At 38.4% G+C, this 14,011-nt stretch overlaps 1 protein-coding gene across 3 annotated transcripts in view; it reads right to left on the reverse strand.

Annotated features, from left to right (window-relative positions):
• Positions 1–14,011, reverse strand: part of N (uncharacterized) — a 247,626-nt gene that overhangs the window by 95,078 nt on the left and 138,537 nt on the right. For all 3 annotated transcript variants that reach the window (XM_072906052.1, XM_072906054.1, XM_072906053.1), the window contains 2 exons: positions 3,369–3,725; positions 1,636–1,791 (listed from right to left, as the gene is read on the reverse strand). In XM_072906052.1, coding sequence (XP_072762153.1) covers positions 1,636–1,791; positions 3,369–3,725 — 513 coding nt within the window. The remainder of the gene's footprint in view (positions 1–1,635; positions 1,792–3,368; positions 3,726–14,011) is intronic.

Consider the following 14,011-nt stretch of genomic DNA (forward strand, 5'->3'; position numbering starts at 1 on the left):
ATGTTTTGAAAATAACAGCAGTGAGCTGTCGTTTAGATTATAATATTGCATAAATATTACGTAATTTCTTTAATCATTCATATATGTTTACACAAAATTTAATTAGATAATTTATTTAAATGTTTATCTTTAAATATACGCTCTCTTTTTTCATGTCATTTAACATATCAATAAATGAAATTTTAATTCTACTCAATATTAAACTTTAAAATTTCTTTTCTTTTACTGCAAGATATTCGAGAGTTTTTCTTATACATGATTAATATGTCATCAAGTAAGTACATATCTAAAACGCCAGAATTCGCTTTTTGTCAGCCCTCTTGTGCGTTGATCGATGATGGATAAAAATCAAAACGTATGGTTAGAAAATAGATGGACAACGTAAAATCCGGTTTTTTAGTTATAAAGCTATTAACGATGCTAACAAAGAATAAGCTAATTCTCTTTCTCTTTCTCTTTCCGACAAGAGGAAGAAAGTTTTTTGCGTGTCGATTGGCTCACAATTATTACACTGCCCACGCTAATACAGTGACGTTAACACGCATCGTGCGAGGTGCACAGGCAATCACATAAACATATATAATATTACGGAGAGCGATGACCCCTTCGATCGGCGAGACTGTCTTATCAGGAATTCATTGAAATCTTTCCAATTGCAATAATAAATTAATTTCGCACGCAAGAGAGAAACGTCTCGGATTAAAGCTTATGCGGTGTCTGAGAATTATCGACTTTATTCTCATTCATAAAATACGGTATTTAGAAAAATGTATCCTTCTCTATTGGAGTATAAATTTGTTAAATCAATGTTCGACTTAAATAATTCATATCGGCATAACGCGATTTTATCGACATTTTCGCATAATTTGTATACATTCGTTTTATTTTAGCGAGAATTTCTCGCAATCGTATCGTATTTTTCAGCTGAATGATACACGCGATTTGCCGCTTCAATGATTCGTCATTTTTTGCCAACTGTCATTTGACAGTTCTACGATAGCAATTTATTATTTTCCAAGCGACTTCAATGCAAACTGGTCTCGCTGCGTGATAACATCTATCTGATAGCTATCCTCGCGATTTTTGTTGTCCGATCGTGGGCAAACACGCTGTTGGTCGGCATTTCTATGTTCTTGAATCGAGCCTTGATTCATTAATAACTATACCGACGATCGAGATACCCATTACTCTCGATTTAAACGGAGATTACTTTCGAAACGCGGATTAATAGATGACCGAAACAAACGCGATAAAACTGAACGCAGATCGATCTAGAAACGATCTACTAAGGCAACTGTAGCATTAATCGGTCGATACAATCTAGCGACCGATGAAAGGTTTGATTTTTATCGAATTTATCCCCGCATAATCGGCAATTATGCAAACTTATAATCCGCTTTGCATGAAAATGTCATTTGACAATTTGCAATTCGGTTGAAGTTATGCTCTACAAAAATATATAAGAGAATGGTGAATATATAATCACAGAATTGAGTCACAAATAAAAAAAAAAAAAAAAAAAAAAAAAAAAATTACGAAAAGGAAAAAAAATTTCATACAATTGCGGAAAACAATATAAGAATGCAAATTGCTGAATATGCAATATTTAAGCACGCAAAGGAATAAAATTCTTACCTTGTTCGCACTCATCAATATCCTCGGAGCAATCCAGTCCTTTATATCCGGTGGCGCAGGAACAGGTGAAAGATCCGTTGATGGGGCTGGTGTCGCAGATCGCGCCCTCGTGACATGGATTCGACGTGCACGCGTCATCGAGATGGCAAAGCAGACCTGAAACAAAAGCGCGACCGTTCCTTTCTCTCTTTCTTTTAAAATTATTAGGGATATAAAATGTTACATTTTTTATTCTTTACATTACAATTTTATCGTAAAACCATTTCTCAATAAAAATATCTTTGATTGAAAATTTTTGATAAAAGTCATAATAAATGAAATGCAAAAAATGCACGCGATATATTTTACCAATTGTCACAAATATTTATCCACATGATAATAATTATGGATGGTCTACAGTCTACAACATAAAGAACCTAACTTAACCGTGTGTCTTTCCGATTTCTTTCAATCTATAAATTATGCAGATATACAAATTATTACAAAGGTAATTGAGAAAATTGCTCCGGCATCATAAACTTAGAGCAGCGATATAAAATTGAGAAAACTAACCGTGGGATGTAATTTTCCTTGGGAAGCGGCTCGCGTGTGTCGAACTTTTCTTTATGAGGCCCGGTAACGGTACCAAAGTCCTCAGGACATTCATATATAAACCAGAGTAAATGCATGCAGATGCAAGAGCACGCCCGCGACTAACTGTAAGTATATCTCTACTGGACTGAAAAGTAGGCCTGGAGGCAGCAAGGCGTCTGTACATTACGTGTTCGTTAACTTTTGTTTGAAAAAAATTCTATATCTCTTTATAATTTCTAAAAATGGTAAATGATTTAACTGTGAAGAATCTCTGGTATCGCTTATTGAACTGATGTACGAATCGATTGTCGGTATATCTATTATTTATTTTTTATTTATTTTGCAAAATTCATAAATAATTTATCGCGCGAAATATCCCCATCTATATGCATTACGCGTATTGATTGTACGTGTATCAGCGAACCACCTGCGATTCGACAGAATTGTCCTCGATCGCGCGATGTAAAACGCTCAGGGCTTCCTGGAACGGACGACGAGATGTCTGGCCACGCGAGAGAGGAATATACCTGTATTTGGCGATCGCCGCGCGAATCGATCTGAAAACCATCTTCTATACTCCGACTATTCACTCTCTGGCGAGTAAGGACAGAAACTCGTTTCCAGTCGCCAAGGTCGATACACGGCGAGAAGAAGCCAGCCGGGGGCCCCCGGGAGTCTTCGGAATCTCGAGATTCCGAAGGACCCGTTCTACGCAGTAGAGAGAGCATCATACCGGCCCCGCACATGTGTATAGATGCACCTGCCGATGCGTCGTCGGAGCGTTGCAGTTACGAGCCGTGTTCCCGACCATACTCGGTATCGAGTTAATCACCTTTCTCGCCCGCGACCTCGCCAAACTAAGGCACCAACCGGCGTGTATCCCCCTCCTTTATTTTCACAATTTCCGTCATACTTTTCAGGCGCTCGCGCGACAATCGATAAAACTCGTTGGAATTTAATGGAACGATATGAAAAATAAATACTTCAGATGCGAAGATCACGAAGGCAGTAAATTTATATTAATTCGAAATTTTTATCGTTATTATTTTTTTATATTATATGAGTATTAAAATTATTTTTTATTCCGAATATATATAAATACATGTTTAGGGAAGACCTGCAACTGATAAGTATGCTACACAAATTTAATTCACACTTACCGGTCTTTCCGTACGTGCACTGGCAATAGAAGCTGCCGACGCGATCGATGCAGGTCGCACCGTTAAAGCAAGCTGCACCTGCACAATCGTCGATGTTGACGCTGCAGTCGGGCCCGGTCCAGCCGTTCACGCATATACATGAGTAACTGCCGTGCGAATTGGTACATGTGGCACCATTGTGACATAAGGACGGTCGTACGGAACACTCGTCCACGTCCAGTTCGCACTGCGTGCCCGTGAAGGCTGGTGGACACAGGCAAGAGTACTCATTCACGCGGTCCATGCACGTGGCGCCATTTTGACAGAGATTACCCGGGCAATCGTCGATATTCTCCTCGCAGTGAACGCCTTGAAAGCCTGAAACACGAAAAAATCACAATCCATTTTATTTCTATTCAAAGTAGAAATTATTTAAATCTTCAAATAAGCCCTCTGCAAATAAATTGTAGCTAAAATCAAGAAATAATAGAAGGGCCTGAAATAACATCACGTAGATACACATGTAAAATGAAGAGAATGTAAGACGGATAAGAGTGCATAAAATAATTATATTATAATTAATACGAATTAAAGGTAATAAAAAGATCTTGTCGAAGATAAGGATAATGATAAGGCAACGCGCTATTATTTAAATAATTAAACTATCTTCCTTCCGTCGACGAAACAGGATCGCATGGGTATAATCGCGCTCTCAATCGCCATAATTCGCTTCTATTGCTCGGTCGCATCCGCGGTGCTCGAATGCATTTGCATAACTACAATTCGCGGAGGTAATCACGGCGCTATTCATAATCGCAACCGCCCGACGATATTTTCTAATCTGCGTTTAACGGGAGGACCGGAACGGTGACGGGAAGAAAGGCACGACTATGCAAAAGGAACTCATTACCACAACACGTTCGTCGGCGCGAAAAATCAAGACGCACCGCCGTTATCGGGCGTCGATTTTATCGCGTTGATTTTATCTATGAATTTGTGCCTCGATCAGGCAGGTCGTCTCGACAGGCGACTCGGATAAAAAGAGATTGAGCTGACACGCCGAAAGAGAATATAAAGCGACGAGCCTCGATAACCGTGAAATCGGCGCTCCGACTCGCCAGGACGGATTTCTTTCGGTCACGCGAAGAAAACGGTAAGCAAATAGAGACGGAATAGAGACCGCGTCGGCTTGAACGCGAATTTTTAATCTGTCAAACTGCGATTACGCGTAGATCCATCATTAACGCGCGAATGATATACGAGAAAATGCGCGCGAAATTTCCGGGTTGATATGGTTGATTAGAAATCGACACGCACGACGCGTATGTTAGTAGTACGCTGGTTCATGGTGTACGATGACTATATCGTTGAATTCAAATTAGAGCTTTCTAGAGGATTTAGAATCTAAAAAAGATGTTAAAGTAAAGGATAAGGAAAAAAAATTCTCGAGAGAGAGAGAGAGAGAGAGAGAGAGAGAGAAAAATCGATAGAGATCGATGGTGGATCGGTCGAATCGATCTTGCATGACGCTCGATTATCCGCACATTACGGACCTTTATTCATTCGCCGTACTCTGCCTTCTGCTCTCATTCTGCTGGACAAAACAAACATTTGGACGCGCGGCGGCTAATGGATTCGCGATGGTCCGTCGTGACTCGAGAAGTCTTGCATTACATGTATATCATTACGCAAACTCTTATGCTGACTAAATACATATTTGAATTATAAATTTTATATATTTACATATATATAAAAGAATAAAAAATTAAACGTTAAATATTAAAAATTTCAAAATTACTGCTAATAAAAATAATTTAAAAAATGAGACTTTCCTTTCATATATATACCACAATTAAATAAATTAATAAAATTAAATTAATTTGCTATCTAAAAAAGATTATTAAAAATAATTTTTCGTACTCAAAATTTCGTGTATTTTTTTTTTTTTTTTTTTTAAGATACTGTTCGATCGATCTTCACGCTACTGCCAAGTTTCCGATAAGATTGTGGAGAAAGAAACGAACGCGATCCGGATAAACAGATAAGATAATTGCTGCCGTAATTAAGATGATAGGAAACAGCGATCAAGGACTTTCTTATAAAGGAACATCAAAAGGGACAAAGTCGAGGAACAGAAAATGAATGAATGATAAAGTCGAACCAGGAGGTAATTACTACGCGACAACATGTGCGCGAAGTATCGATATCCTTTTCCGCGATAATTATTTGCGTGTTGTTTTATTCGAACAGTTCGCGATATGTTACACGATACTGCAAACTTACATCTTTAATATAAATAATTCGTTATCGCTAAGTATATATGTCTTTCATATATCTTCTATTCGTAGATAAGTCATCGGAGTAAAGTAAATATGTATATGTTATAGATTAAAGGAAACCATATTATATTCGTTGCATATGAATATAATATGCACATAAAAGATTTAACAAGTATGTCCCGTGTACTTTTGCTATTTTTAATGTAAGAAATATTTCGTTTCTCTTTCTCTCTATTTTTTTCCTTTCTCGCGATATTCTTCTCGACACTCGCCCTTATCTGACGGTATCAGCTGTTTGCCCTGTGATACATACGTGAGCATAAACCACGGTTAACATCTAATGGCGCGCATAATTTATGCCTCATAGAATATCTAACTATATATCACTTCCCGCGGCTGTATAACACGACAACACGAGTTAGAGCCATAATAATGGTAAAAATGCAAATATTCTTGTAGGGCCCGTGACATTATTATACTAGTACCTTGCAAAGGATGCCTGTTGCATTAATATTAAACCGACGCGAAAGAGTAAATCGATCCGGCATAAGTGCTGATTCGCAAAAATTTATCGAAATTATTTCATGATTATGTCCTTGTGGAATTTTTATAAAATTAATTTTTCATTTATTACAATTGATAAATATTGTCATATTTATTATTTTATTGACATTTTGAAAAAATTTGACACAATTTCCCACGATAGAAAAACGTCATACATATAGAAATTTTCAAACGATATCGATTTCTCGCAAGGTGTGCACAGATGGTGGGTCACACACTTGGAAGGTTTCGGGTTGGAATTTTGGTTGAGATTCAGTCGAACAACCTTACGGAGAGCTTCTTCCCTTCTCGAGTTACCCCGTATCAGAAAATACATCGTTTTGGGCGCTGACATCCTTTCAACCAAAATAAAACTTTCGTGACGCATGTGTGAGATTTTAATGTAATATTATTTTTCAAAACGCAGTAGACGGTCAATCATCATTAACCTGTACAATAGTACGAATTTATTGCAAAAAAATGAATCTTACAATATATGTATATCTGATATATAAAAATCATTATAATATAAATAAATAAGAAAAAAAAAAAAAAAAAATTTTTGCGTCACAGAATCGGATAACTGACAAGTATTTTCCTGCATGTAACGTACGTTGCAATTCTTTCTTCTCGTGATAACGCAATTACAATGTTTCGCTCGCTCGAGGTCTTTTTCCTCAGGGAAAGACTCCGCTGCAAGAACAAAATTGCAGTGGCTCGGCGTTCGCGATGGCATTTGCACATTCCCTTCCTCGTGACTGAATTTCCCCTGAGGTGCTCTCTTTCTTCTTCCCCTTCCCTTTCTGTCTCTATCTCCCTCTGACTTTCTCGCTGCACGTTCCTCTCTCGCGCATCTTCTTTCCTCCTCGCGTCCACGATATTGGCTCCCGACTTTTTGAGTGAGAGGGCATAATTAAACGGCAGACATCAAAAGCGGCGTTCAACGGAATCTCATATTCCGTACAAAGTCGATCGATCCGGCGATCGGTCGCGCTTTTGCGACGTTCTCGACAGAAAAGGCGCGCGAGCGAGAACGCGAGGACGATGCTTCGAAAAACGTCGGGGCCGCTCGGACATTCGAGGACCCCCGAGACCAAACGATTAGGATAGGTAGCTGGCCGAAGAGGGCAAGGGGAAGGGGGGAGGGGAAAGATGAGCAACGGCGTGGCGACGCGGGGCCCCGTCTGGCACGACGAATCGATTCCTGTTAATATCGATACCAGCGGCGCGAACAAAAGCAACGTGCCTCTTTTACCTAAGAATCGACCACGCGAGTATTTACACGTCCATTCGTTTCGCATCCACGATCTTTTTACATGATATTCCGTTCCTCGTCTTCCTTCTTTTTCCTTTACATGTTACTGTTCATCAGATAGCCTCGAAACATCGGCAAGAAATCGACCGGCGCCTCCTGCAGCCTTCCGTTTTTCGTCGATCGATCGAGCAAACAAGTTTCCCCCTTTTTTTTGAGCAACGGAAACAGGCGCGAAGAGAGAGAGAGAGAGAGAGAGAGAGAGAGAAAAAGCAGCGATTAAACTTTATATATTATACTAATATATAGTACTACTGGTTCTTTATGCTATATTTTGTTGTATAATAAACTTGTGCTTTTTAAATTCTGTAAAAATACACTTTAAAGTTAAATATTATTATAATATTAAGAAAGTAATATTTATAATATTAAATATTAAAAAATATTATAATTAATTATAAATATATTAAAATGTAAAAAAAAATAATTGTCATTTCTATTACATGTATATATAAGTACAAGAAAATTAATAAAATATTAATTTCGATAAAATTACTTGTTTAGAAAATAATACGCCTCTATCTTTTTTTAAGAGACATAGTGCTAATTATTTAATATTGAATAATCATAGAACTTTTCAAATTTTCTTTTTTATTAATCAAACTTTTAACCCACTATTAAAATTTGTATTATTCTCGGCACTTTTCACATACACGCAATAAATTTTATGAGGGTACGTATATCCAAGAAGGGTGCCTGAGCTAATATGCGAGAGCTGATTTCCATAAGGTACGACCCTCCTCTTCCTGGAAATCCGCCAACCCCCCGAAGGCAAGACTTATCGTATACCACGGACAACGTAATACGAAGGGTCCAGCGATCACCGCAGTTAAAGAGAAGAAAGAGAGAGAGAGAGAGAGAGAGAGAGAGAGAAAGAGAGAGAAAGAAAGGGGAAGGTAAATACATCGCGTAGGTTCGCGTGGAGGTGAAAAAAAGGGCAACGCGAGGATTTGCGTTCGCGAGACGAAAGAGAAGCGCGTGGGTGCGTGAGACAAGGATGGAAAAGCCCCCGTTGCTTATATAAATCAACCTGGATGAACCCCCATAATTGCAATTGTCCGTTGGACCTCACCCTAGATCGGAGCGATCGTTGCACGCACACGTGATGTCGCCGCGAGTGTGCGTGCCAAGCGGAACTTATTCGACGAGGATACGTGTATCCGTTACTTCGTTATTAGCACAGGGCTGTAGGGAGATTCCCCCGAAAAGCGGCGTCTCTATAGGACTACTGGGTAATTATAATATGAATATCTCGGAACTGGAACCAGATTGTGCGCGAAATAGAAATGTTCAAAATTTGTCTTTCTACTTCAATTTATCGTATATCATTTATCCTACTTTTAAAAACTATTATAGAGATATTTCGATCTTGTAAAATGTATTGTAATTATATTTATAAAATTTATTTATATTTGTAAAAGATCTTTTTTTAAAAAGAGATTTTTTATTTTATAACTATTCGTTATTTTTCATGTTTTAATATACGAATTTATATCTCTTATAAAAAGCTAGAAAGTAAAATTTTCAATTTTCAATTTGGACAATCTATGTAAAATTATCAGTTTCTTTAAAGCGTAAAATTATTTCGAAATAAAATATAAGATATTTATATTTTGACAGTCTAGACTATCATCAAATGACACGTCGTATGATTTCAGATAGAACCGGAATTTCGAGAATCTGGCAATTAGCCGCGCCGGGCCGGTCGAAATGATTTCATTCACCTTAAAATATCTGTGTGGCGGAAAAAAGTGGTACACAAATCTTGGAAGATTCTTGACAGAAAGAAACACGAGAATTCGAGATGCTTTCGTCGAATTGCGAAAGCCTCGACGAGTGACTAGTTACGGACCTGTCTGAATATTTCGCTGGTATGCCTAACATGATTTTTTCCTTTTCTCGTAGAGAGAAAAGAACGCGGGAGTTTCGCATTTCCGTCGGAAATCGAGTAGCTCTCACGTCACGCAAAAATGACGGTCACGATCCGGACGTATCACTGAGGCTTCCCCCATCGCAAGGATATCCCTTTATTTCCGTTTCGCTCTTCCGACACGTCGTGTCGCTCGTCACGACGCGTTTTATATATCCCCTAGATCGTATTTTCAACTTACAAGAGTATGATGATACCGTTCTATTTAAAACGAACGTTATAAATATATCTGATATCGATGTTACTTTACTGACGGAAAAAGTGCGTCTCTCGAGGACGTCAGTGTTAAAATTTTCTACCATACGGCGTACACCCTGCAATGGTATAGAAGTAGCAAAAGGGACATCCGTGTCGAATGTCCTTTCCTCTATAAAACGCCCTATATATTTCCATCTCGCTCCCCTTGTATTCTCTCTAGTCAAACCATCTCTCTCTCTCTCTCTCTGCATAACTGCCTGTCTCTTTCTTCCTCCATCGCGTTCCCTTCTCTTCTTATGCCGCCAAGCCCCCCTTTCTCTCTCTCTCTCTCTCTCTCTCTCTCTCTCTCTCTCTCTCTCTCTCTCTCTCTCTCTCTCTCTCTTTTTCTCTCTCTCTCTCTCTCTCTCTCTCTCTCTCGTTCTTTCTCCCTTCTTCAACGCCATGGCACTACCTTCCTCCCTTCAATTGGAATCTTCCGTCTCGCTCTGACCCGCCCTCCCTCTGGCCCACAAGGCGCGCTACATGCAGTGCTTCTCAGCCGAGACCGAGGTGTGGCAACATCGCGAGAGCGGGTGTGCTTCCCGCTCTCGCTAGATCCACGTGGTGGAGACTGTGGGAAAATTCTCATGCCGCCGACGACGGTGCTCAACCGGCGGCGACCGTGGCACGGGAACCAGTTCTCGCGCTCAAACTTCCTGCTTTCACGCTCCAGGAGAGTTTCACCGACTTTGCGAAAAACGTATCATTAAGGGGCGTCGCGAGAAAATCCGTCGACGACAAACGGTCAGCGGAATCGACTCGACTAACATCCATCTATCATCGTCTCTTTACAGGTTATACGGTGAAAAAAATCGAGATTTTTGCAATTTTCGCCAACGGTACAAGATAAGGATAAGAAATCAAGAAGAATCTTGATTAAAAATAATCAAGAGTAATTTTTATAAATTTTAATTGGAAATAGCGAGAAATGTACGCGTTTACTTCAATAGGTCTTAAGCAATGTCATCGTTTGCTCGTATACATATACGCAAACTACATAATTTGACATATAGTACAAATTATTGAGACGCACTGACAGCAAGCAACCTACTGGAACTCATGAAGTGAAGAGGAAGGTTAACTGCAGGGCCTCCCCACCGAAAAGCATCGCCGGCGTCGGATGGCCACGAGCACGCCACGGGGATGCCCAGAGAAAAATTATTCGTCCGCTACCGAACGAGCAGCAGAATACTATAATTATTTAAGGTTACGCGGTCGATTGAAGAAAATCTTGGAAGAAGTCAAACTAAAAATCTTCCATATATCGTCTGTACGATAAAGAAAATAATGTAAAATATATTCAGAAAATATAAATTATACAACAGTTTACGATAATTTGCTAGTTAATTATGCAAATTAATAATGACACAAGGGACAAATAAAAAAAATAAATATCATCTTGTTTAACAAATGACTAAAAGGAGTCAACTTCTCTCTGATTATTACGGATGACTTTTTGGAATTAAATTAATCTCGCTGTAAAATTTATCGAAATATATAACTACATTGATACAAACTTATGATTAAAAAGGCTTTCGTTTCTTCGAGGATCGAGTATATAAATATGGATTGTATTAACATTATTATTTATATTCAAAGTGCCTAGTCAGCTTCTACGCTCATTCGCGAAGAGACGAGTTTCGGTTGCAGGCGCGTATCGAATGCGTTTGCACAATCGTAAACCCTTGCCGATTGACGCTGCGGAGCGCCGCAAAACGACCGACGATTTCCGTGGCGATATATATTGGAGAAGTTTAAATCGCTGGCCGGAGCCATACGGTTTCTCCGCTCGATCGTATCTGTTCCCCATCGCGCGCGCACGTGAACGCCGCATAATATGGCGACCGAATGGAAAGGAGGGCCGGATGGACGTCGGTATATGGGATTGGGAGTGGTCGAGGGTACTTTGGTGAAGCTGAGAGGGAGAAAGAGAAAGAGAGAGATCGGTTTATTCGAGAGAAAAAGAAAAAGAGATCGGTTCAAGCGGAAAGCGAAGAGGCAATTCAAATCGGAATATACGTGAATTAGACCTGCTTGTGCGCGTTGCATATAAATATTATAATATATACTAAAATATATACAATATATATATATATATATATACATATATTTATATATTATATATATTTAAATATACATTTATATATTTTTAATGTCACAGAAAATATGTATGGAACCGATATATGAAAAATAGCATCTTAAGAAACTCCGTATAATACTTTAGCGAATAATATTATTAATCATACAAATTTGAAATAGAAAAAATTTTAAATTTTATCCTAGAACGCATAGGCGTATATCAAGCTATTTATTTTTAAATTTACTTTTAAAAAAAGTAAAAGCTCCAAATGTCGAAAAAGGAAAAAAGATAATTTGTCTAAAAAAGAATAATGTTATCTGAAGTCTTACTCCGTGACAGCGATAATGCATCCTATCGCATTTCGTTCCGAGAGATCTTGTCTCTGCCATTATTCTTTTCTCCGAACCTCAATTTTTTATTTTAGCTCCCGCTAGCGGAGGGACTCGCCTTCTTCAACTCGCGAGAATGCGCGTTCGTTTTTCTGGTTAAGAGACGCACGTATACGCGAAGAGTAAAACCACCGATAAGCGTAATTTGAATGGGTAATGGCTTCACCCAAGAGGTGGGTCCCCCGGTTAATGATGGACCCGAGAGAGATCCGACCGACAAGATGCTCTTCCCTCCCCCCCCCCTCCCTCCTTCCTCTCGTTCACCGAAGCCATTTCGTCTGACCTGATCGCGATTGGAAGACGTTTTCGGCGCGGCTACGAAATGCCGATAATACGGAACGTGCTCTTCTATGGGAAGCAGGTTTATTCTTTCTCCTGCAGCAATTGCTGAGTAAGTTTACTATTCTTCGAGGTGGTAAATGATACTCGAGTCGCCTCATAATACATAAAAGATTTGACGAAAGAAAATATTTTCATTTCAGTGCTTGTTTTTCTAACAATGTAAGAAAATAAAATATTATATAATATGTATTCTCACATAATATAAGATATATAAAATACACAATAAAATAGAATATATATTTTCTTTAACTAAAAAATGTAGATGGAGTCTCCTGAAAAATCCATGAATAATGCAAAAGTTCTCGAGCGAATAATGTCTAATTCCAAGATACCTGAGAAAAGAACATCGTTATTCGTCTGCGGTCGTATCACTGAATCACTTTTCGAGATCGCCCTTGTGTAAGACTTGGTAAATATGCGAGCGCGACATAATATCATAACAAGGCGGAGATGTCAATGAAAGAACGACGTGAAATTCTCCAGACGCGCGCGCTCTATCTAAAGCGGAGCGTCTTTCTGTAAACAAACTCGTGGAACGTTACGAGCTAGAGACTCTCGAGACGAACTCGTAACTCCATCTTTACCGGCGCTCACGAGTCTCGAGATTAAATAAACACATTTGCGCGATTGTGTTGCGATCACGTAGGTCTCTCTCTTGAAAGAGAAATATATTGCATATGCATGTCGTGATAAAGTTTCAAGCGAAATTATTCTACGATTTAGCTCGTGAAAATTATAATAATAATAATATAGATAATAATAAAGATTGTAATGATAAATATGTACACAGAAAATATCACTAATTTACAGAGAAAGTTTTCTGAAAATAATTGCCAATTAAATTCAGTAATTTAATAGTACGCGTTACTAGTAACAAAAAAATAAAATATATATATATATATATATATATATATATATATATATATATATATATATATATATATATATATATATGTATATATAAGATGTGCACGCACGTGCAAGTAATTCGCACGTTTTTAGTTTTGAAGCGATTTATTTTAATTATATTCTTTAAATATAAATTACTTTTTTCTCAAGTATACCTACGAACAAAAAGGTTGGAAGAATTTCGAGTGTTCTGGGAGGTATAATCCTTTGAAGAATGTACGCACAGATCGTAGCACGAGCGAAATGGACCTATAGCAGCTACAAAACGATCGGCAAAAGTCGAGCTGTGAAAGACTTCGATTTGTAACAGCTCTTTCCAAGAGAAAACCGCTCTCTGCTCGAAATTCCGCAAAACAAAAAAGAAAAATCACACGTGCAATTGAATAATTAAATAAATAAAAAAAAATTTCACGCGTAATTGTCAGTAGCGCAATGCAACCGGTGGCGCGATAATCAACAGGTGGTTCGACATTCAACAGGTGGTTCAATGATCAACAGGTGGTTCGCTCTATATATCGTGATTTTGAATAGTGTCTTAATGTGAGGACAACGGTACACGATCAATCTATCAGCAAACGTATCACGGAAAAATAGAATGCAAAATCTCTGTGCATACAGTCTATAATAATAAAACTCTGATTGA

The sequence above is a fragment of the Anoplolepis gracilipes genome, chromosome 14 (assembly GCF_047496725.1).
Source record: "Anoplolepis gracilipes chromosome 14, ASM4749672v1, whole genome shotgun sequence".
Taxonomy (NCBI): domain Eukaryota; kingdom Metazoa; phylum Arthropoda; class Insecta; order Hymenoptera; family Formicidae; genus Anoplolepis; species Anoplolepis gracilipes.